At 36.5% G+C, this 25,236-nt stretch overlaps 1 protein-coding gene across 1 annotated transcript in view; it reads left to right on the top strand.

Moving 5' to 3' along the window:
- LOC140151052 (transmembrane protein 94-like) overlaps positions 1–25,236 on the top strand; it is a 46,827-nt gene extending 21,591 nt beyond the window's left edge. Inside the window, 17 exon segments of the mRNA XM_072173252.1 lie at positions 7,350–7,443; positions 8,060–8,180; positions 8,814–8,916; positions 9,495–9,668; positions 11,681–11,833; positions 12,654–12,795; positions 13,726–14,175; positions 14,177–14,455; positions 15,303–15,402; positions 17,021–17,129; positions 18,543–18,726; positions 19,612–19,857; positions 21,220–21,362; positions 22,060–22,157; positions 22,826–22,919; positions 23,799–23,972; positions 25,065–25,236. Of these exon segments, the coding sequence (XP_072029353.1) occupies positions 7,350–7,443; positions 8,060–8,180; positions 8,814–8,916; positions 9,495–9,668; positions 11,681–11,833; positions 12,654–12,795; positions 13,726–14,175; positions 14,177–14,455; positions 15,303–15,402; positions 17,021–17,129; positions 18,543–18,726; positions 19,612–19,857; positions 21,220–21,362; positions 22,060–22,157; positions 22,826–22,919; positions 23,799–23,972; positions 25,065–25,137 (2,737 nt within the window). The 3' untranslated portion in view covers positions 25,138–25,236.

Below are 25,236 nucleotides of genomic sequence, written 5' to 3'. Positions count from 1 at the left end.
TATTCTAAACATAACATTGAAACATGGTTCCCTCTGTGTCAATAAGAATTTGCAAAATGTTCCCGTTATTAACTTTTGATGACAGGGGATTCCGAGTAGAGGTCCTCTTTCCTTTCGCCATCTTGTGGGTACAATCAATTTGTGTGTATATGCATTGGACACTGCGCGCAGAGTACATATATCACACATAGGGGTGTTTTTGTGCATTGGCACTGTGTTTTACATTTAAGTGTGAAGAATGGAATAATGAAAGCACCCATAAAAGGCCTGTACCTACAAGATGGCAGACAGGTGATGTCACATCGATTACCCCTATTGATCATATTATCCAGGCTCACAGCATTTCACATGAGACCTACTTCATGACAATGTGATGTAAGCTAAATGGGCATTATAATCAAAATGCAAAATGAAACAATCCCGCAAGTGCAACTCTTCAATATCATGCATATAATTCCTGGAGTAAAACATAGCATGCAAGCAGAAAATTTGAAACCCACCAATTATGCAGCAAGATGTTCTCTCTCACTGATAGAAAGAATAGACCCTGATGTGAGTTTCATATGTTGTGCTATGTCTGTCATTTCATGTTTTCTCTCCTTTTCTGCATGTTTGTTTTGTTGTCTATACTCTTCTATATCATATCTACAGTGATGAGTTAAGTCATGAGCATGATGGACATAGCGATGAACGAAGAGAAGTGCATGTTGCACCAAGAAGGTATGAATAAAGGCTAATATATAGTCAAGTTTATATGTATTTTGCCCATTACGACAGATGCCCGGGGAGGGTATTTACTTGGATTTTTTTTACAGGGTGTGCCATTAGAAGTTCAAAACCCCACCCCATATCTAATGGTAATTTTTACTCAAAAAGTGGCAAAATTTTGCCCTATTTGGGTGAAAATGCAGAGTTGTCTGTTCTCCGCTGCATTTTTTTTTTGTTCTTCCTGAGTTTTGCAACGCAAATGATGAGCTTTACATTTTTGCACAATTGCTGCTGCCTTGTTTGTCGCGGTGGCAAAATGCACGCAAAATGTTGAAATGTATACTGGCCTTAGCTTAGCATTGGTTTGATGATAGCATGGATTATGTTGGTGATTTGAATGTGCATGACTGCTATCAGCAAAATGCATCAAATGTCCTCACCATAATGCTTTATGATTTATATTAGTGAAGTAATTAAAAGTATAATTCTTTATCCAGTTCGATCATAGCAATGATCAATTATTAAATAACTATAGATCATTTGCTAGAAGGAATGTGTTCTTTGTAAAATGCTGTCCATAGTGGACTTAATTCAGGTTTATCAGATGTGGAAATGATGCACACCCACTATAGCAAGTGTGATTGAGTCTGTTTAATGATGATCATGATGAACCACATTTATAAGCAGACTGGAGAATGCTGCATGGTGGAAAACAGTGGACCTCTGAATAAGTTTGCCATGCACCCCGGCAAACTTTGATTTTAAATCCATGCTTCTTTGCAATCTGTGTGCTAGCAATACACCCTAAACACTGCATATGCAAACCTTTATGTGCACATGCTTTCTTAGATTATCCTCAAATATTCTTCTAGTGCCCGTTTCTATTCATCGTTATGTATTCTTCTCCCGTGCATTATTTTCGCGAACTACTTCGTGTGCAGGTTTATATAAACCTGCATGCTAAACAATACATTATCTAATTCCCGCACGCTAAACAATAGATTTTAGATAATACGTGCACGCTCAAATACTAGAAATACTACTTCCACATTACTATATAACTTATATAACTATGTTCGATATATATACCACAAAAAAAACCACCATGCGTGAATAAGTTACTAAAGTATGACGTATGGCGCAATCGATACCATTGATAGCTAACTTCTACAGTGATTGATTTTCTTGACCAGTTACTAGTAAATGTTACCTGGTCAATGACCTGACGGTGTTGTTAAAATTTAAGATATTTTACCTAATATTCAAGCTAATATAATGAATGCAGCCATTAATATTGCCTATTGTTTTAATACACTCAAAGTATATGACGGATAATGTACTCATGCAAATGCATTCGTCAAGATAATCGCACTTGCCATGGAGTTATTGCATTTAGCTCTCGAGCCTATCGGCTCTCGAGCTAAATGCAATAACTCCACGGCGCGTGTGATTATCTTAACTAATGCATTGCACTCAGTTCATTATCCTTATCTTATGTCGTTCACCAACAATGCAACATTATGCTTGAGCTTGAGGTAACCTATTTTGTGACAATCAAATATGGCGGAATCTCCATATTGATGCACCGATACATAAATAATGGAGTCTGACTTCTCGAGTCTGATGTAAGTCTACGTGATGCATTAGTCTTTGTCAAATTTGCGATAAACTCACTCTTGTCACACTGCACTGTACATGTAAGTGTCTGCTCTTAACACACTTTTAAGATGTATGTTGATAATCAAGGGTCGTACAACACTCAGCTCTTGAATTTGATTTAACATGACAGATTCGTCCGATGGGTTCAACTGGACAGTTCTTTCATTATATTATAACTCATGTAGTTAGATTTTAATCATTTTTCTCTAATCATTGTCAATTTAGACTCCACCTGTTAAAGTATGTAGATTCATCATACACCCCTTCCCGTGGAGTTTTATATTAATGAGCATGTCAATGAAAGACAAAATGTAATCGGAATTCCATGATACAAAGGGAAATTCTGATTGATCCTCTATTTAAAAAAAAGGTTAATTACAAATGAACACCAACCTTAATTTTTTTTAATTGTCAAAAATGGAAAATATTCATTCTTTCAATATTTGTGGCACTTTTTATTAACAGTGTGTTATTTACCACTACTCCCGATTCCAGAAAAATCCTTATTTCCAAAAATTGACCAAATATGAAAAAGTAATTTTTATTTCCAGTTAGTGCCAACTAAAGGATTATGTTTGAGCTGTTTTATTTGGCTAAACAGGATAGTATTTTTTAGTCCCCAAAAATTGGTGCTTTATTTTTCTGGAATCGGGAGTAGGTTTTATGACTTTGTATAATGCCAATATTAAAGTGGCTGTACTAATAGATTAACCCTATTCCTGACCAACCAACTAACCCAAATTTTTCATCTCATTACACCACCCATTACAAGGGTGAAAATAAGAAATGGCGAACCAGGGGCTCCTTTTTACACAAAATGGCCCCTGGTTCACTTCATTCAATATGGAACCAGGGGCCACTTCTAATCAACAAGGGGCCAATATTTGTTCTGAATAAGTTCATCATGCATAATGAAGCATTAATGGCTATGGAATTGATTTTTTGGGTGTAGTGACCAGGGGCCAGTTTCTGAGTGTCCCCTAATGGTCAGCTTAAATTTAGATGGGACCAGGGGCCATTTCAGGGATTGTGGGGGCTAAACGGCTCCCACTTATTTTCACCCTTGCCACCCAAAGATTTTGTTCTTGTATTATACTTTCCTAATAGTAAGGTTATGAAGCATAATTGTATGTCAACCATGCAAAACATGTTTAAATCCTTACATTTCAGAAGTCAGATGGTTGATGATAGAAATTCAAGGTACTGAATTCTGATCATTTGAGATATTCTCAACATGTAGCATTCCTGGAGCACAGCTTGTTTACTAATTTACTAATCTCTCAGCGGCACTATTTATGACACTTGTTATATATGCCATGGAATTCTGTCTACAAGCATATATGCCTCTAAATGAGGGGGGGTATTTTTGGTGAAAGAGATGAAAGACAGACACCTTCCACAAAAACATCGGAATAGATTGGTCTTACATTAATACATGTTCAAACTACAAATAATGTTTTTGTAAAGGATGTCTGCCTTTCATCTCTTTCGTCCCTACATTGCTATAGTTTGAGTCTTACTGGAATCTTGGTGATTTTTTAAAAGTAAATTTCAAGGGTTGAGATCCAGAAATCCTTAACTCACAACAATTTTCCTTTGAGTTAAGACTTTCTGGTTCTCAACCCTCAATTTATAAGATTGGATGAGTTTAAAAATTGAAACCATTAATTAATTAAAATATCAGTTTAATTAATTCTCAATTTTAGATTAAAGTATGAGTTGTGTTCCAGGATCACCAGTTGTAAGACAATATTTCAAATGCACTGAATTCTTTGTGTAGATATGAATCATGTTCATAGGAATAATATTGTGGAAATAGGCTGTGAGGGCAAAAAATCAGGCAAAAAGCAAGGAATCAATTCTGGTAATAATAACAGATTTGCAAGAATTACTTTTGATTGCCCTAGAACTGGTGACTTTTCTTCATACAGCATAATTAGAAAGAATTCCTTATTTTGCTTGGTAAAATCAAACTAATTCTTAAAAAATCTAATGAAATTGAATTCCATGTGTCTGCAGGCCCGGCGCAAGGAATTTAAAAGTAGTGTAGCACTCCCAATATACGATCCAATTAGAGCACAGCAAGTGTAGGGAGTGTAGCATGAAAAGGTCGAGGGGCCCCACATAAGGGCCTCCTGAAAATTTTTGTTTCTAGATGCGCTAGAGGCTAATTTCTATTGTTTTTTTAAAAACAAAATAGCATATATCCCGATTGCGCGAGAATGTTTAAAAAATCCACTCTATAATTATTGTAACTTCCCCCGATTTGCAATGGTAAAGACCACAATAAACAGATATAAAGTCTATTTCAGTACATTCCATTGTAGGAGTAAATAGTATGTGTTTATCTCTGTGGTTACTCCATCTTATTCAACCATCATTGTAGATATATCATATTAATTTCTCTCAATGTTAAATTCTGTACACTACTAACAAGTATATTTCTTACATCAATGGCTTATAATCATTGTTTTAACTTGGTTCTCATTTCATTCCTCAACTTGGGTGTTTCAAAACTAATCTTAAAGAGTCAAAGATCTTGGAGCATTTTAAACAAACAATTTGGAAGAAAAATATTAAGATTCTCATGCTGTAATCACACAAAGGTGACAGGCACTGGGCAGTCTGGCTGCATGGCTCATTGTGAAACCTGGTTGCTATGTATGCACCCAGAATGGGGACATCGTGTTTGGATGTCCTCCGCTGACAATGGTCATACCAGCTGGTAGAAAAGTGTCATTATATGTACCATATTTGACCTACAATGCTGGCCATAAGTGTTGGGACGGTTTGATAGGGTAATGTATATAAGCCCCCAACTCCCCCGATCAATGTTGAATCCGACTTTTTTGGTCACACGCGCCAAGTGGCACCCAACATTGATTGATCCACTTTATCACGTTAATAATAACAGAAATAAGGCCATAATATAGTGTACGTTTTCCATAAGTGTCCCAACACATTTTGGCCATGGTTGTAGTTAGCATCCTTCCCTAATAAGCATCCCCTGCAAAATATTTACAGTGACAACTCTGCAAGTGCTCCCTTTTCACTGCAGGGCAGTACAACTAAATTTTGTTAAATGTCTGAATAAATTACCATCTAACTTATGATTATGATGATTTTTGACAACCCATTGTACTAAAGTACCACCCCCCTCAATTTTGGTATTGGCATACAAAAATACTGTAAAAACTTGATAGTTAGCATATGTGCTTACTATCGAGCACTTTATAAGACATGCAAACATGAAGAGCCCCATCCACAAAAGTGTAAAGGGTTTTGAGCAAATCATCGATACACATAGTTATATGTAAACAAGTAAACCAGCAAATGTATGTCTCAACCCCATTAGATCAGTTGGTAAAGCGCCGGACTTTGGTACAATTTCATGGTTTCAAAAGTGCTCGATAGTAAGCAAATGCTAACTATCGAGTTTTTACGGTATATTGAAGATGGCACTATTAATTTGCAGCTATCGAACAATTTATAATGTTCATGGATCTTTTACTCTAATTTCATTCATTATTTTACATGTCTCACTCGTATTTGTATATAATACATTCAGTAACTTTGTGAAAGTTTACGGATTGCCACATTTGGTGATATAATATGTTCGTAAATATTTCATTTTGTTGGTAATAATGATCTACATGTAGCCGTTGTGGCTCTAACACTGTATGATTGTGTAATATGTATGTAAATTGTGCGTTTGTTGGTAATAATGATCTACATGTAGCTGTTGTGACTCTGATAAGCTATTGTGTGCATGATCTTATAAAGGTGTGGTAGCAAAAGGTATGTGTACAATTTCTGGATATTAGGATTGCATTACCCAGAAATATTACAATCATGCACTTTTAGCAGCAAGATTGGTCCATACACCCTCTGTGGAAGGCATGACCTAAATCTCCCACGCATGGTGTGTAGATTTCAAATGGAATCACTCATATAGGTAACCCCATTTGAAATTCACACGCCCTGTGGGGAAGATGAAGATCATGTCTTTCATAGGGGGTGTATGGATTTCAACTGGAATAGCCCATTGACAACCTTTTATGAAAATAAATTCCAAATGGCTGTAAGTGAAAATCATTCATAATTAAGCATGATTATAAATCAAGGGAAATGTAATTTACATGCTATAGCTTATATAGGGTCCACAACTTATAAGGTCCCCTAAATACTTTTTTAAAATAAATCGAAAAATATTTGACAAAATGCAAGCGTGTAAAAAGATATATGTGTAGCCTTATTTGTTTTACACATATGGACCATTTAAACAGTGTTAAAAGTTGCATCTGAGTCCATAGGAGTTGACTTTCAAACAATACAGTAGGCCAGGCCTATTCATGTGTTTGTTAAAGAAAACCTGACTGCTATGGACTCAGGTGCAACTTTTAACACTGGTGCAACCATTGTAACTGAACGCAATTATGTGTGACGCTATAAATTGGTCCACAGGGCTAAAACAAATAGAGCTATACATATCTTTTTACATTTCGTAAAATATATTTCGACTTATTTTAAAAAGTATTAGGGGGAACTTATAAGTTGTGGACCCTATATTTGAGAAATCCTGCCTGCTTCCCAGATCATAAATGATTTACATAATCCTCTCTGCTATCTAATCAAAGATGGGTGCTGCAGGAATTAAATGGGAAATCGATGGGGAGTCATTAGGAGAGGATGACCATTTACATTCAGTACTCCAAAGAGACGCACCTTTTTTTTTCTTGATTGTACTGTCATCTTTTTGCTCATGAGATGCTTGTTTAAAAAAATATTTGAAATTTATTTTTGTTGTAGTAACGAGATAAGATAAATATAGTTACTTTGAAGTATTCTCTGAAAGATGGCTTTGTGATAACATTCTGTAGTTAGACAGGTCACAAGGTGCTCACATGTTATTCCTGAAGGTAAAAATCTTTTAATCTTGCTTTTAACATAGATCTTCTGTGTGAATTGTTTTGTTCTTCCAGATGCTTGTGTCAGTTAGCACATCTGATAGGATTCACAGAACAAGCGACACAGGGTTATGATCTCAAGCATCAATTGGCTATGTACAGACTAGTGGTGAGTAGAAACAAACAGACAATACAGGGTTATGATCTCAAACATTATCTGGCCACATACAGACTATAGTTTATTTTGCTTCCTTAAGAGAGTGACGTCAGTACTTTGTTGTAGTTATTTTGTGTGTGTACAGTTGTACCGCCCTTGATCGCGTATGTAAACATGCCAGTTCTTTTAGCGAATGTACGCGATTTAACACTACGTGCACTTGAGCACGCACTTACGGCACTCTGTTGAGGAAGCCAAAATGACTATAGTGGTGAGTATAAATTAAACAAATAAACAAATACACAGGCAATATAGGGTTATAATCTCAAGCATCATTAATTGGCCATGTACAGGCTTGTAATGAGCAGGTCAAATATCGGAAAGAAGGACAGCTAAACAAACAGGTAACACAGAGTTGTGATCTTAAACTTCAACTGATCGTGCACAGACTTGTGGCAAAGAAATTAAGCAGACAAATAAACGCACATGTTTATATGATTTAATTGAAAAATCATGCTCCTTCATGTGCTGTGGGAGGACCTGTCCAGTACTTATTCACTGATGGCTTTTTCAAGCCATATCATCCCTAGAGCACATGGTTTATAAAATACTTTTCAATATGTTTCAGGATAACCAGGGTACTGATGACCACCATCATCATCATCTACAGCACAAGGCACGGTCCTTCATCAAACGTAAAATACCAGCACCTCATCTACTCTCAGTTTGTATCCATGATCCAAGGACAGGTAAGGACAAACAAGATTAGAACTGAAATCATGGCGGGCAAATTAGCATACCTCCAGATTATTTCACTATATGTACCTGGCAACTTGAAGATTTGAAGTGTGTGTGCTGTGTGTAATGACTAAGTGCTTTGCAAATGAGTGAATGTTGTTAGTCATCCAGTAGTTGTAAACAGATCTTTGGAAATAAATCTGATACTTGAACTTACTGCTTGCAACTTCGCTATGTTGTGTTTGGAACCACCAGACATCATCAGGCAACTAACCTGCTGGACTGGTCACATGATAGACAGCTAGGTATAGCCTCTATCACATGACAGTCTAGCGGGTCAGGTGCCTGATCATGCCTGATGGTTCCTAACGTAATGTAGCAAAGTTGCAAACAGCAAGTTCCAGTATTTTCTACAAATCCATAAAGTAAAACTCAAAGAAACAAGAAGATTGGGTAATGTGGACGGAAAACAAGACTTCAATCGCCTCTTATGTGAAAATATTGTTTATAGAAAGTCAGACATTTTCATTTTGGCCATGAGCTGATAAAACTACTTCCAAGAGTTTAACTTGTATCATTTATCCTCTCTGAGCAGATTGTTCCTTTTTACTTACCATTTATATTATCTTCTCTTACTTTGTTAGGTAACAATCAACTTTTGACCCAAGGCACCGCTGACCTTGTCCTCAGCTTGAGTACAGACTTCTGGGATGGCAATGACCTTTGCCCTCTTACGGATAATGAAAAGTATGAAAAGTCATTTGTACTAAATTTGTTAAATCATTTTATTTAATTGCTAGTGGTAAGGCCATGAAAAATAAAATTGAGGGTGATTGTTTGGATTTTTTATAAAGAGGAGGAGGAGGAAGAAGTGCATTTCATTTTTTATTTGTGTACATCCATATCAAAAGGATGCACTTGTCCGCTGCTACACATGTCTTTTTTCATAATAGCAAGGAATAAATATACCAGAATCATCTCAAGTGGAGGTCACCTCAGATCATCCCCAAGTCACATGGTTTAGGAATGTTCTCTGTATTCTTAAACCATGTGACTTGGGGATGATTTGAAGTGACATCCACTTGAGATGAGTCTAGTATTTATTCCTATTATATGTAAAAAGAGACACATGTAGCAGCCAACAAGTGCATCGTTTTGGTAATGGATGTACATTTTTGTGTCCAAGATGGCCATTGGTAGTTTTAAATTAAAATTGGCCGCCAGCTTAGTAGATATCTAAAATATATTTTACTCACAAGAAAAGATGCAGGGCAGAGACAATCAACTGATTTTAATAGAACTTCCATTTTATGTTTGATTTGCAGGAAAAAGGTAATGGATTTTTATCAGAGGGCTACCTTGTCATCATATTGTTCAGCTTTCTCTTATCAACCCATGGTCGAGTCTATGGCCAACTACTTTGATGACTTATATCTTGAGTTACCTAAACATAATAGAGACTCACAGACAATAGAGCCAGAGAGTCCTGGAGTAGCTCGGTAAGTTAGGGCTCCCTATGAACCATGTTTAACCCCATGAAAACTACCTGCCTATTGGCCAAAATGAATATTGTGTCCAATTTTGAACCAATCAAGGGGGGTATTTTTAAGATCATCTGCAAATACAAGTTCGATCATAAATAGTTTAAAGCCTGGTCATAATTGGCATTTGAAATGAGCAATTCAAGTTATCAACCAATCAGAAATGCTGTTAGATGACTAGTAGTGTCCCGGGTTAAGGCTGTGGATTAAAATCATTGTGTCTGCTTCAAAGCTTTCTGTAGTTAAAGGAGAGCTGTGCCTAAGTCCTTAAAGACAGAAAAAGACACAACATACAAGAAATCTACATTCATCTGAGCTATGCCCATAGAGTAGATACAAGAAAGTTTTTCTCTTTCATTTTATATAAAGCGAACCACTCGGATATCTGACTCGTACATTCATTGTGCCTTGCATGAGTGATCCTTTTAGTGATATAAGGGATTTAGGAATTTGATGTTATCCAAATAATATTTAATTATGTACACATGTCAAAATATATTGATTCATATCATACTTGAGTTACCAAGACTGAACCTGAAATGAAATGAAACTTTTTCTTAAATCTCTCCATGTGGGTGTCGACTGTAGACAACAATTTGTTTTAATTAGGCCTAATTGTAAATTTTGATGACCCTATTTACAACCTACATGAAAAATGCATTAAGATGAGTACAAACAAGCCTAGTATTGGTTCAGTGGTTCTTAAGGCCAGAGTAATGGAAGACACATTCGTCCACGGCCGAATTTGAGATTTTTTGATATTTATCAACACTAAGATGTATTCTTTCACTTGAAACTGATAAAATACAACTTGCTAATATTTATTCGTATTTTTGTTTGATTTATTTCACTCTTTTCAACTCTAAAAAGTCACATGGCTAAAGACAGCTTAGTAAATTGGCGGAAATAATGAGTCAGAAATGCGCTGAATCGCGAAAATATTGTGATTACAGCAGCGATTCGCGTCAGCGTGACGCCTTGGCGCAACTCTGCGGCGTATGTCCAACGCAGTCAAAGGCGCATTCGGTATGTCGTTAACGCCAGCAAATGTGGTGTAAACAAAACAAAAATTTGCTGTCAAAATGCCACTTAGATTTTTTAATTATTTTGAATTTTGGCGCACTGAAAGCAGAGATTATAGATTCATTGGTGCAAAAAGATGCATATTTAGTCCATGCACCAGATACAGCTTTTACAAGTGTGAAAGTCTTACCGTTTTAAAATTTAAGGACGCTTTGTGCATAATTTTGAAATTTTTTACTAAAACGTCGATTTCTCAGAGTTCACTTTTGACAATATTACGCGATTTTTGTGACAAGATAACTTTCGAATAATATGTAAGCAAAGGGTAAACTTTTTTGCACTATCCTTTAGAGTACATCAAAGTCTAGGGAAGGTTTTTTTCATTTTTCAAAATATATGTTTTAAACAAAAATATACACCATTATGTGCAATTTTAGCTTAATAGAGTGACAAAATAGCTTTTTTCACATGTTTTTTCAATATTTCAAAAAAGAGACAAATTTCAAAAAAGTAAAAAAACCTTCCCTAAGTTCATGCCTCTTCTTCATGAAAAGCTAACTGGATTTTTTTTACTCCGAACGGATTTTTTTCTAAGTTGTCACAAAAAAATTGGGGTAAAAAAGTGAATTTTTGTGATTTTTTCAAAAACTTGAGATTTTTGAACAAATCTGACGTCACCATGGGATTCCTTGACTCATTTCCTTTCCAAAAATGTATAGTTTTATATACTTTGGACATACAATTCTGAAATAATGAAGCTCGAAAAGGTCCATGTTCTCTCCCATTACTCTACCCTTAAGATAGCTCCTAATATTTTGAGAAAATATCTCAAAACTTGGACTTTTATGTTGAAACCTATGGGCAGCATGCAGAGCATTAAGGTGATGAAAAACTGCAAGAAGTATTACATTTTGTTTCTTTACTTGTGTGTATGTGTGTTATATCAGATCTTCATGGGATGTTGGATTTAATCCTCTTCATCCTGCTACCAATACTACCAATGCTGTACCTCAAGGTGATAAAGGAAGGAAGTACCACAGTTTAGAATCTGCTATGGATAAACTTGATGGGCATATTAGGGATTCAGAGAGCTGCTACAGGTAGGACAGATACTAGAATGGTAGAATGGGTCAAATATTCAGTCAGATTTTTGTCATGTGGAGTGCGTATTGCCTGTTTTAAGTTACGCACTTTTTGAACTATTTAAGCTTCTTTGTGTAATTTTATTGTATTTTTATCTTTATAGAAGATTTCATTGAAACAAAACCAAAAGTAAACTCACTATTTGACGGTTTTATCTTGTTCCAATCATTTGTTGCTCTTTGTGCAACTGTTTTTATAATGAGCCCTTTGTAAATCCCTTGTTATTATTATGATTAGTACCCTTTCCTAATTAGTGCTCGCTTTTGACTTTTCTAGCTTACAACTATAAACTAATAGCATACAGGTCATTCATTAACCGGCAAAGTCCCAGAATCATCTGTCAATGAGGGCTAATCGTTCCAAGCAGTGTAGAATACGAAACTGCTAAATGCACACCATTTTTACTGTCTTTTACGAATATGTGAAGACACACGACAACACTCTTATCACGTAATGTGAAGGCACACAACACAGCGTGTTTGGTTAGACATGCACATGTGCACGGTCAAACAATCAGCCCTCATGAATATGTGAGAATTCTCAGCATACAAAGCGCAGGGGTTTTGCCTGTTGGTGAATGGTCTGTATCTTAATAGTCTATGCTTATAACTGTTTTTAAACTATGCTTATAACTGAAAATGGGTACTTGCACTTTTAGCAGGAGATTTGGTATAAATGAAAGGTAATCATTGGAAACCATTTTAGCATTAAGTTAAATTAGGTGTGACATAATTATATTCTTTGATTAATTACTGCATTTATCTTAATAATTTTCAGAGCACAATGTGGTCAGATCTTCATTGGTATGGTAGCCAGTAATTACCACCCTAAGCAAGACATAGTAGCACTCATTGAAAACTTGGATAATGCATGTATCAGATTTGTGCATTTTTCAAGAGATCAGGAGCTGAGAAGCAGAGCAAGTACAACTAGGCGTAACAAAAATATATGTATAAGCCTGTTTGCAATCAAATCAGGAACAAGGCCACTAGGGACATGGTTGGCACCCAGCGTTCGAAATAAGCCTCATTGTAGTGCAATTTGCACCCCAAAATTCACCTGTTGCGATGCAACTTTAAAAGTCTCATGCAAAATTGCAATACCACATTATACTGACTTTATGTGTTGATTGTCTGAGACTGCACTTCTAGTTGCTCTGCGTCAAATTTGGGTGCAAAAGCATACCAGAAGGTAAAAAATAAATTTGAAGACTGTTGGCACCAAACACATCTTTGAGCAAGTGAGAACCAGGACCTGAAGTGGTTTGGGCAAACAAAGCAACCAGCTCTATATGGACCTACTACAGCCAACAATCTGGCCTCAGATCCAGGGGGGGGGACCTAGAAGAAGAAAAACGTTAAGAGTCCCACGTTACATCGCATGGTAAAAATTGTAAAGAAACTGAACAAAAAGGTGTTGTTCAACGATGTATTTAATATAAAATAATTCACTGACGTTACGTACAAAAGTACTTTATCAAAGTGATGAAATAGAGAATGTCTGCAAGCGAGGAAAACAAATATGAGAAACGCGATGTTAAAAGATGCGATACTAGAAATGGCGCAACACATAAATTAAAGCAGCGCGAGCATACGCGATCGCAGACAAACTCTAGATATTAAATGAAATGCAAAGAAAGAGGAAGAGAGAGAGATGAAAGAAGAAGATGGTTGGAGAGTGTCAAGTAACTATTGACTAGGCACAACAGATGCTACCCACGGAGCCCAAAAAAGACAACCACTCATTTGCACATGATTCTGAAAGGAAAAAGCAGCCAAAAGTAAAGTAAGTAAATACTCATCAAATTTAATGACTTAATTAATGTTTTTCCGTGTTCATTATCATACAGGTGTTCACAGAGAAGATGGGACTTGAAGCTGGTTGGAACTGCCACATCTCTCTCCTCAGTGAGGAAGGAGGCTCCTCTTGTACCAGCACCTCTCCCAACACCCTCAGTGCCGTGTCACGCCAACATTCCGACACATCGGCCAAGAGCGGTTCCCATCTCCCGGAATGCCGGGTCAACATGGATGTGTGCAATGTACGAGTGTCATGGCAAGACATGGCCAAAGAGGACAAAATGGCTGCCAGTGTTGCAGATCCAAATAGGAAGAAAAGTGTAACCATAGAGTTGGGGAATGCAACCCATGATGCAATAGGTGGTTGCCAAGGTGATACCAAAGAGGGGGGTGAATCAACCAAAGATGTACATGTAGATTTAGAAAATGCAAATGAAGACAATGATGCTTCAGAAATCAAGGATGAAAACAGTAATGATGGTAACAATGACACTTATCTTCCCGGAGGAGAGAAGAAAAAAAGTTGCAAGGACTTCATCAAAAGAAACTGATGCAATTGATGCCAAGAATATGAACATTGACACCACCACACTATCCAGTGAGTCCGAGTCTCTGCTACAACCTGGGAGGAAGAGTTCCTATGGTAGTGATGATTTAGGTACTAGCTTGAGACAAAGATATGTGTCAGAGACTCAGACTTTGAGTGATGGGACAGATGGTGATACCATAAGTCACTACACAGAGAGTGATACCACAGGAGGATTTGATATTACAAATCGGGTAAGTTGTGAAAAGTTTAAATCTTTTTAGTTATCTTTGGGGAATTCCAAATAATCAACGAGGAATTCTAAATAATTCTCCAATCTTGATTTTCACTGGTTCCATCATAGTAGCATAACCGAGGTTGGATTTAGAGAATAAATGATATGATTTTGTCTTTTGCCTATCCAATATCGTGTATCCACGATATTGGATAGGCAAAAGACAAAATCATATCTTTATTCTCATTCTTATTCAGTTTTAATGTAATGTTTGCGAGAAAAACTGCTTTTTTTCAGAAAAAAATAAAGTTATTTTGGTGAGGACATCCCTGTTGTTTTAAATGAACGAAACCATCACGAACATCTAAGCCGCCGAATCGCACGTGTATTACGCGAACGCATTATCGCGCGATCATTGAGGAGCAATAAGCGTGCAGCCGTTAGCATTATGGCGGCGCTGGCGCCCGACTAATATCACTATCAACTATTGTGAGATATTATACACCAGAAAACCAATCAAATTACGTGAATTCTTTACAAGACGCACCCACTGAATAAGAATGTACAATGAAGAATATTAGCTAATCATGATAAGCTCCACTCAGTAAGTATATGTGGCAAATTGGATTGAATATCAAATAGGCTATAGCAGTTGAAACGCATACACCTCTTATGGAAGACACAACCTTAATCTCACACACAGGGAGTGTGAATTTCAAACGGGGTTACCTGAATGGGTGACTGTATTTGAGATTTACCCCCCTGTGTGGGCGATCAATGTCATATCTACCACAGGAGGTGTATTAACTGCAGTAGCCCAATGAAGAAAAGTTCATCAACCTAATATTGCTGAATTTATCTTGCAGGCCAAGCTACCTAGAGGCATCGAAAACATCAGACCACACCTTGAAAAGGTTGACAATGTGCCACTCCTAGTACCTCTATTTACTGATGTTACACATGCAAGTAAGTTGGGTTATCTGTTCCATAGTAATAATGTATACATGTATTGTGCTGCTATCATGATAGCAGCACTAGCAAACTGTCGGGAACCAGGATTTTTGCTAGGGTGAGCAAGAAAACTTTACGGGCCAGAAATTCAAAAATGTGACTACAATTTGTCAGTTTGGGCTCAAAAAGTATAAATTTTCCAGATTTTGTATTTTGACTGGGGCGAGTTACACACTACCACTGGTAGTAAAGCACCAATCCAATGATTACCTACTGTGACTTTCTTGTGATATCTTGTGAAATTACTCACTTTTTGAAATAAACATAAATGCCCTTTAGCAATCAAATTCTGTCTATTACTTTGTCATAATCATTAACTTAGCTAAAGCAAATTGACAGCTGGAGAGAGAGGATATGAAGCTAAAGCTGAAGTAAAAGATTTTTTTTGCTTGTTAGGTGATTATCAAAGATATTATACCTAAAGATTACCAAATAAAAAATTGCACCATATGTAACACTTTGACCAATCCGCAATCTTGGTTTGTCACTCATGGAGGCCAGATAATGTACCTCCGGCATTTGTGGGCAAAAGCCCGAAAATCGAAAGATAATTTGCGTCTTCATGTTTGAGCATTTAAAAGGCGTGCGCATCTAGAGCACAGCGCACATTTTTTTGGCACAATGCATTACATGCAGAATGCAAACAACCACGCACTTTGAATCAAAGTTTGCCAGGTACATCAGGTGTATATAGGAAATACATTATTTAAGGTTGGTCTGAACCCTGGAATTATGGAAACTTTCGGGCCTCATAACTGCTAAATTGTTGGTCTAAAGTATATAAAAGTTACATATTTAGAATGGCAAAGACTTGATAAGTTCATCTGTGAGGTCAAATTTGGGCCAAAATGCTAATTTTTGGCCCAAAATCCCCCAAAAATGTTTTTTGGCCCACTTCTTTTTCGTGCATCCTACGAAACACTGTCTTTATCATTACTTGGGCCAAAAAATTTTTTTAATTAATTTTTAAAAACTAGATAAAAATATCTAGGAGCCATTTTTTATTTTTTTTTTGAATTTTGACCAACTTCACAAAAAATATTTGAAATTTGGGCAAAAATCTGGCTTTTTTATGATTTTTTTGAAAATTCAGCATTTTTGACCATTTTTTTTCGAAAGTTGGTCGAAATTCAAAAAAATGAAAAAACGGCTCCTAAATATTTTTATCTAGGTTTTTAAAAATTAATAAAAAACAGTTTTTTAGATTTTGGGCCAAAATGAGCATTTTTGGCCCAAATTTGACCTCACAGATGAACTTATCAAGTCTTTGCCATTCTAAATATGTATACTTTTATATACTTTAGACCAACAATTTAGCAGTTATGAGGCCCAAAAGTTTCCATAATTCCAAGGTTCAGACCAACCTTAAGTTGCCTCTCTGAGTGACATTGTGGAGTTGGTATTCTTTGACTCTACCTCATTGGTGATAACAATCTATTGTCTCTCATTTTGAATAACTAAATTATTTGTTAGTAATGTGGTGTAGAGATGAAATCATTATAAATGAAAGAAAAAAAATGATCTAAAACCTTGTTCTACTGTTTGTTTGCTTATCCCTTTCTATACTATGCAGCTACAAGAGAAATGATTCAAATTATGCAAGAAAATAGTGAAGTAGTGTGCTGTATGGGAAGCAGTGTTAGCATCAAGAATGTATCCATCTTTTCTCAGGCTGATATCAGGTATGTTAACTTGGTTAACTTTAATTAACTACTGTATAGATGAGGTGACCTATGATGTCACATGTTTACATTCAGACCGCCCTCTGTTGTTTCAAGTCAGGCAAAATAACACAGGAGTGTCTATGACAGACCACATAAATCTCTTTAAAACTCAACTTTTAAAAACCTTTGAAGTTTTGTGTGATATTATGTATATAGCTTGATGCATTTATAAACAAGATTGATACCATTTTTTGTATTATTTGCTTTGAAACCAAAGTTAATGAATAAAAATTAACTTCTTCCATGTAAACTATAGTGTTTTTTGCCTGACAGTTTTGATCACAGACCAACAGAGGGTGTATCAAATGTAAACACATGTCACCTCATCTATACTATACAGTATTTCACCTGTTATATTTTGAGGGCGATAAAATTAAGGGGTACTACACCCCTGCCCAATTTTGTGCCTATTTTTGCATTTTTCTCAAAAATTATAGCGCATTGGTGACAAGTAAGATATGTATATTATAGCGGCAAGGACTACAACTACTGCACTGGAAATTTTATTTCAGTACAGACAACAGTTGTGGAGTTACAGTCAAAAATGAGGGAAAACCAATATTTGATCAATAAATCAATAACTACTTGCTTTGAGTTGCTGAATTTTCAGTACAGTAGTTGTAGTCCTTGCCCCTATAATATACATATCTTACTTGTCACCAATGCGCTATAATTTTTGAAAAAAAAAAAAATGCAAAAATAGGCACAAAATTGGCCAGGAGTGTAGTACCCCCTTAAGATATTTTTAAATGTAGAACAGGGCAGCAAAAGGGTCCACAAATTATTCTATATTTTTAAAATAACTTGTTAAAAAATTTAAAAAGTTGTTCACAAAATTCAATAATTATTTTAAAAAATTGTTATCCTAATTAGTTTTACATAGCTGGTCCAGTTTGCAATGTCACACTTTGTTGCGTACGGTCACAATGGCTTATTTTACATAAAAAAAGATGCAGTTTTGAAAGCTGCAGTGCACTTTGATACATATACCAAATATATAAAAAGAAACAAATAGTTTCTTAAATTCCTTTAAGCATTCAGGGCCAGATGTGACATGTATGTAGTCACGTCAAATATAATCTTTTCCTGTAAGCTTTTGACGAGAGCGTATTTTAAGCGTACATTACATATTCACTGTGTTGAAACGCACTTGTCTCTGATTGGCTGCTGAGGTGATCTGCTGTTTGCCGTGTGGACATTTATGAATGAACTTTGCACCATATGCATTGTTAGCTCCGACTTTGCAACATCATGGTAGTGCGCGCTCGTTAAAGGTTCACAGCAAAATATTATAGTAAGTAAGTAGATTAATGGATTTAGTATGTTCCCCCGGTTACATAATAGCACATTTGTTTCTCCTTTCTCCTGTAGCATTGGTGTTGAGCCATTATATCCACATGTGTGTTTGAATAGAGATATATATGAGGAGGATCCTACCTCAATAACAGACCCTACAGACTTGCCTATGGGCTTGGCTAGTCTCCTCTCGTGTCTACCATGCTCACTATCCTTCAGAAGAGGTGATCATATCAGCATCATAGAACTCATTAAAGAGGTAGGACTTTATGGATTGGACAGCTTTAAGATCAGATTAAAGAAATATTGTAACATTTGTTGAGGAGAACACTGTAAATTTGTTTAGATTAAGATTTTTACATGATCGTGATGTACTTTAGTAAACTAATATATCCTGCAAAAATCAAGGCTTTAGGTGTTGTATGTGTGACAAAATCCATGATTTTTAATGAAACAATGTGTCCTGTTATTTTATTCATACGATCGGAATATTAGTCAAACGTGTATGCAATGTTCATAACGCTGTACATTGTATGTACACGCTGTACATTGTACGTACATGACTTACAGGATTGTCCATAACACATCAAGCTGCCTGACCTCAGTCAGGATCGATGGAATAAAATGCATTCGCTTTCGTAGTGCACGTTAGAATATGACCGTTGCTAGGTCAACTGGCTGCTTTCTTTGTTTCGAACCACTGATTGAAATGATCGCAACACAAAGCCTATGGCATATCAAAATTCGGAACAGGTGTATGAGCCCAGGCTTGAACCAGTAACCAATAGATACTAACGTGCACTACGGCAGTGAATTGGCAACAAACGCACTGGAATTAATAGCAAGTTTCTTTATGTTATCTCATTTGTTTGGTTCAAAATTATAGGGGGACATATCCGACAGTGAAAACTAACATTTTGTGAAAAAAATCTGAATTCTTTGCTTTGTTTTACCTCATTTGTTTGGCTCAAAATTATAAAGGGACATATCCACCAGTAAAAATTTTTGTGGAAAAAAAATCTAATTTTTATGGAAATGTTACAATATTGCCAAATTAGAAATGGCAAAAGCAGGTGATGCTTGTGATCCGCAGATGTATGAGAGAAAAACCCTAACATTTTGAATGATATATCATTTTTTGCAGGCAAGGGGGTTCTGCATGGCCATCAGCAATTGTTTTAGTTTCATGATGTATAGTTTATTCTCCTTATGTGCAATACAACTCATGGCATCCCTTCTGTTCATGCCGCCACCACTGAGTGGAAGACACGTCCTATGGCTGGTACTTGTCGTCATTCCAACACTGTCTTTGTCATTACTTGGTTCACCATTCCAATCTCAGATTATGACGTATGCAACGGGTAAAAAATTACAGCAGATAGACAGAGAGGTAAGTGTGTGTTGATTCGTAGAGATAATTTCGTTGTAGAGTGCAAGACCATCGTAAGTGCAGTAGAATGTAATAGCTGCCTTATGTGAAACACCGATTGTTTGCAGCACAATCCCATCATTGTAAATATTTAATGTTCTGTATTACTTTCCTGATGGCCACTAAGCTAACCCAAGATATCACCTTTGAATGTAGTTGGGTATTTTTCTAGTGTTATTGGTTAAAAGTAAGTACATTTATTGAAATGTTGCAAATATAATGGCAGCTTTTACATTCTACTGTACTTACGATAGTCTTGCACTCTGGCCACGATTATATTATATGCAGAGCTTGTATGTGTGATGCAATTTGATGCCTCTTGCTATTATGCAACTAATTAGCTCCCTAGAATGGTGTAACATGTATGCCACACATGTTGAATTGGACTTAGGCAGGGGAAAGTAAATTTTGTCATTCTTCTGTGGTGTGTGCTACCCATTGAGTAAGCACAAGCATGAATGCAGAAGTGATAGACATTCATGCTGATTGGCTTATTAACAGTCATGACAACAAGACATTTGACCCATTGGTCAATGGCACATCAACCTCATTGATTTGCTTGTGATCATTAAAAAAATGATAACTACCGTAACCACTCGGGTATAAGCCCACCCCCCTAAATGTACCAGTAATTTCTATCTTCTATGTCAATTTCTTAAAATTGTAAGTGTGGAATGTTAATTATCAACTGATATTTTTTATATTTGTTCTTAAATATGAGAGCAAAGCATTGATTTGATTTAAGAACTTGGCCAAAATTTAGTACTGGGCTTATACCTGAGTGCACCCTTGTTCCCAGCATGTTTTGAAAAATAAGGGGTGGGCTTATAGCCGAAGGTGGGCTTATACCCGGGTGGTTACGGTAATATACAAAATAATATATATATAGTGTATTTACAATTTACACACAAATTTGATCAAAAAGGACCGATATTGATATAAAATTGATCGGTTGAGCCCATATTCATTGAGTCGAGCTATGAGTTTTAAAATATTGGGACGAGACGTAGTCGAGTCCAATATTTTACAACTCATAGCGAGACCAATAAATATTGGGCGTAAAGCATCAATTTTATCATTATTATGTTTTGGATCCAATATTATCACAACTTGGATCCATCAAAACATAATAATGCAAAAAAGAGGATCTTCTTTTACAGGTGATGTAACAAATCCCTCACAATTTGGTACTGATCAGAGTGTAATATGTTAACCTATACAATAAGGACAACTTGTATAAAACAAAAATGAAGGAGGAAACCTGCGTAGTAATGCTTTCATCTTAACTAATATTTTTTTATCTGCATATATGTTATATTACAGGTAATAGTACTACATGGTTTTTATTTCATTAGCAAGTTTATGGGTTCCGTCATAGTATCCCTTATATGTTTTGGACTTACATTATATTCCTTCTGCTGTCAAGTTGTGGGGTCAGAATCCTGTCATGTGCTTCTTGGATTTAGGTAAGAAAATACTTTCAACAACTCTTCCTATACTTTGTATAGGCACCAAACGTTGGTAATCGTTGATTAAACCACACTTTAGCAGTAACGTAAATGCAAATGAAAATTAACAGAAGCGCGCATATGTGTTACGTGTGGGCGAGTAAAATTTGTCATGCCTGTAACTTACATGTTGAAGTCATTATTTTGGAGGAAGCGACTAAACATTGCCATTGATTTTGTAGTTTTATTGCTGATATCAACAGAGAAGCCATCAATCTTCTTGTGATGTTGCTTGGCAATGACTAACTGACTTTCCTCATGAAATAATCATGTGAATTAGACGATCTTTAAGATGTTTAGTGCATCTGCTTGGTTTGCTTTGCTTGGACAGTTAAGCTAAGTAAGCTAAGCAAACGATGCGGACGTGTAGTGGTTAAATGGTGATGAACAATGGTGAAACATGATTGAATCCCTAATGGAAACGGAATAGCTATAGAATACCTACTGCACCCTAATATTTACCCTTACCCTAACCCGTAACTCAAACCTAACCCTAACCCTTACATGGTTAGTGTTGCAAGGCGTGAATGCTGGCCTCTGTACTGACAGAAATTTTCGTACACATTGACAAACCTACGACAACTGGAAAACTTTGATGTATGCTGTTACTGTCATTTAATTATTGACACAAACCTTTTCATATTTTTCTTTTCAGGAATAGCACAGGTCTTTGGAATGGTCTAAAAGGAGAACACTACTCATTCTTGGTTTTGGCACAGAACACGCAGACATTCCTTCTTACATTCTACTTAAGTAAGTGTTATCATTATGTTATTATTCTATCACTTATAATAACAAGTGTCCGATTCAATCCATGCTGGGATGGAAATATTCCTGGGTTGTGCTGCATTATATGTTTACATCACTAACTCGTTGACTTCTGTCGGACTCACGTGATGTCTCTCTGGATACGTCTGTCCTGCATGCAGCTCCTTATTTCATTTGGTTGCTGTCCAGTGTCCTCACAAAGAAGATCTACATAGGTCTTGCTTGGCCGCAACCACATTTCTTTTGCCATACCTGGGTTTCCACAGCACTAGATCCGACACTACCTGCCCTGTTCTTCTTAAACAGTGCCAGCAAATTGCAGTCTTCTTTTCCTGATTTTATTGGATATCTTTGGAAGTTCCCCATACAGTTATTTTTGGTATGTGTCCGCCAGCTTATATCAAGGGCTGATTTAAGTAGCCTGGTGTACATGTACATAACGGCCATCCAACAATTAGCGGATCACTGTCAATGTTTCTGAACCATAGAGCACGGTAATAAGAAATGGACACATGATATCATATTTGTTAACCACAATTGACATTTCACTGGATATGATTGAGATGTGTGTTTCAAAAACAGATGATTTTCATAAAAGAAGTAGTTATTGATTTGAATTAATGTAGTGAATATTTGAATTTGTATCAATATAGTTGTGACATCAGCCAGCTTTGTACACAGACTCAAGTCCATGTGGAGGAGACCTCCGTTTACTAACCATTTGTGGTGTGCTGTAGTAGTAGCATTGTAAGTATAGACTCTCACACAGACCTATCTGTCTGGGCTTGTGGGTGTTCATGGAATGTGCATGAAAGACTAACCTAGAACTCAGGGGAACGGTGGTGCAGTGGTTTAAGACTTTGATTCATATTAAATCGTGAGGTAGCTCAAATCGCTGTGGCATCAATGTTGTGCACTTAGGCAAGGCTCTTCACCCCTATTGCCCTTCCAGACCCAGGTGTACAAATGGGTCTGGTACCCAATACTTTATTCAATGCTGGGATGGTAATAACAGACTCACTGTGGAGGGTTCCCCCATAGCAACATCATATAGAGGAGTCTGGCCCAATCGTTTCGAAAGAGAGATGGGCATCTGGCCTGTGAACACAGGTTCATCCTCTTTCTCTAACTTATAGTTTGAGCACTTTTATGTAACAAGAAAAGTAACTGAAATAAAAAGCGTGATTCTTGTCACAAGATAAAGCATAATTAAAGTGCGCAGCACATAATTACACAGTGCTATTAATTGGCTGTTTACATGTACAGTACGGAAGCCTCTAAGCAGTTTTTTTGGAAACAGAGTCGTAAATGATTGGAATTCACTTCCACAAGATAGTTTTTATGCACCAAGTGTTGTTAGCTTTAGAGAGAAGTTGAGGACTCTTCCGTCTGGAACTAGGAGTCTTACCTACCAAGTAACCAAGTAATCTGCTCACAATCTACTGATGGCACTCGCTAGATGTACGAAGATGTGTGTATTAAAATGATATGAGTGATGTGACACTTGCCACTTTTTTTATGGTTTTACACTTCCCATACAACCTCTTTAAGTCTATTCATAGGCAATACTGTGTAGTAATTGTAATCGAGTATTTCATAAGTGTTTACATATTATTGTCATTTCAGACTTTTACTTGAAATCATCTACTTTGTTCTTGACGTGAGGATCTGGAATAGCATGCCTGCTGGTTACCCCTTAGTAGGCCTCCGTGATATACCATTAGAAGCATGGATATTGGCATTTGTATGGCCGTTGGTGTGCCTCACTGTGTGTGAAATTATCAAGATATTTGAAATCAGGTAACCACATAATCAGAGGTGTACTCTATTTTCAGAATGTCATGATTTGTCCTTTATATATCAGTTCAATAAAATCCACAAAAAATCTTGTCATTGTCAAATATAATAATATAAGACAAAACTTTTGGAGGAGATAACCGGGGAGGGTAACCGGGGTCTCAACTTTGGTTTGGGTAGGGATGTGCAGTCTGTGATTTTGTAAAATAACCCCAAAATATACCAAAATTGACAAAAGAGGGGACCCCAAAACATACCAATATTTTGTTATTTGTGTTCAAAAAATTAGCCCTATTCTGGGGAAAATTTTGTAAAACACCCCAGTTTTGTGGAAATTGTAGAAATTGCACAAAGTGATACCAAAAAGGCTGAAAATGCACCCCAAATCTACCGCACATCCCAGTATCCACCTCCCCCTCCCCAAATGAGTTACATTTCCCCTCTTTCCTTATTAGTTAACCTATTTAAATCTGCACGACATAAGCGGAGGGGATGGAGAGGGGCAGACACCTCCCTCAGGCAACAAATTTTTTTATGTAAAATCAGGACATAAATTAAGACAGTTCATTATAAATCAGTCCTTACTGGGCTTGTGACACTGGAAAATATACATCTTTCAAAAAGAAATGTTTTAAGTGTCGGATTTTATCACAATAGAAGGAAAAAGTGAGTGGAATGATTGTTGCCGATTCTTATTATTCATAAATACGGAAAAATTTAATGAAGAACTACAGTAGGAATTTAAATTGAATGAACACAGCTTTCAAGAGCTTTACTCGATCAAACTGCGATCGTATATTGCGTACTTCAAATTACAACACGAATGCACGACTTTGGATACAGTATTAACCAATCACGAGTGAGTTGGCATGGTTGGATTCCATGTTACGCACGCACACCCCCACACACTGGCATACATCACACAGTGTATGTGAAAAATCGTCACGCTATGTCAGGCTGTTATTCAATTGAAATTTCTTCTGTAGTAAAATAAGTAGATCTGATTTGGTTTCACTGCAATATTCTCTGCCAATGTGTACTTGGGATGTACTGTCTGTTTTAGATGGTTCATTTTTCTTTTCTTCCTCTTTTCAGAGTGTTTGTCAGATGGCAGAAGAGAACCAAGCTGCAGTTTGGAACCAAACTTGGAATGAACTCACCATTTTAAGATTTACATTTAATTTCTTTAATATTATGGAAGCAAGGGTGAAAGTGGAATAACTTGTGATATTATCAGGCAAAATGAGTTGGGTGTTACCAACATTAA

The sequence above is a fragment of the Amphiura filiformis genome, chromosome 4 (genome assembly GCF_039555335.1).
Source record: "Amphiura filiformis chromosome 4, Afil_fr2py, whole genome shotgun sequence".
Lineage (NCBI taxonomy): Eukaryota > Metazoa > Echinodermata > Ophiuroidea > Amphilepidida > Amphiuridae > Amphiura > Amphiura filiformis.
The sequence above is the reverse complement of the archived record's forward strand: the minus strand, read 5'-3'. Positions and strand labels throughout refer to the sequence as shown.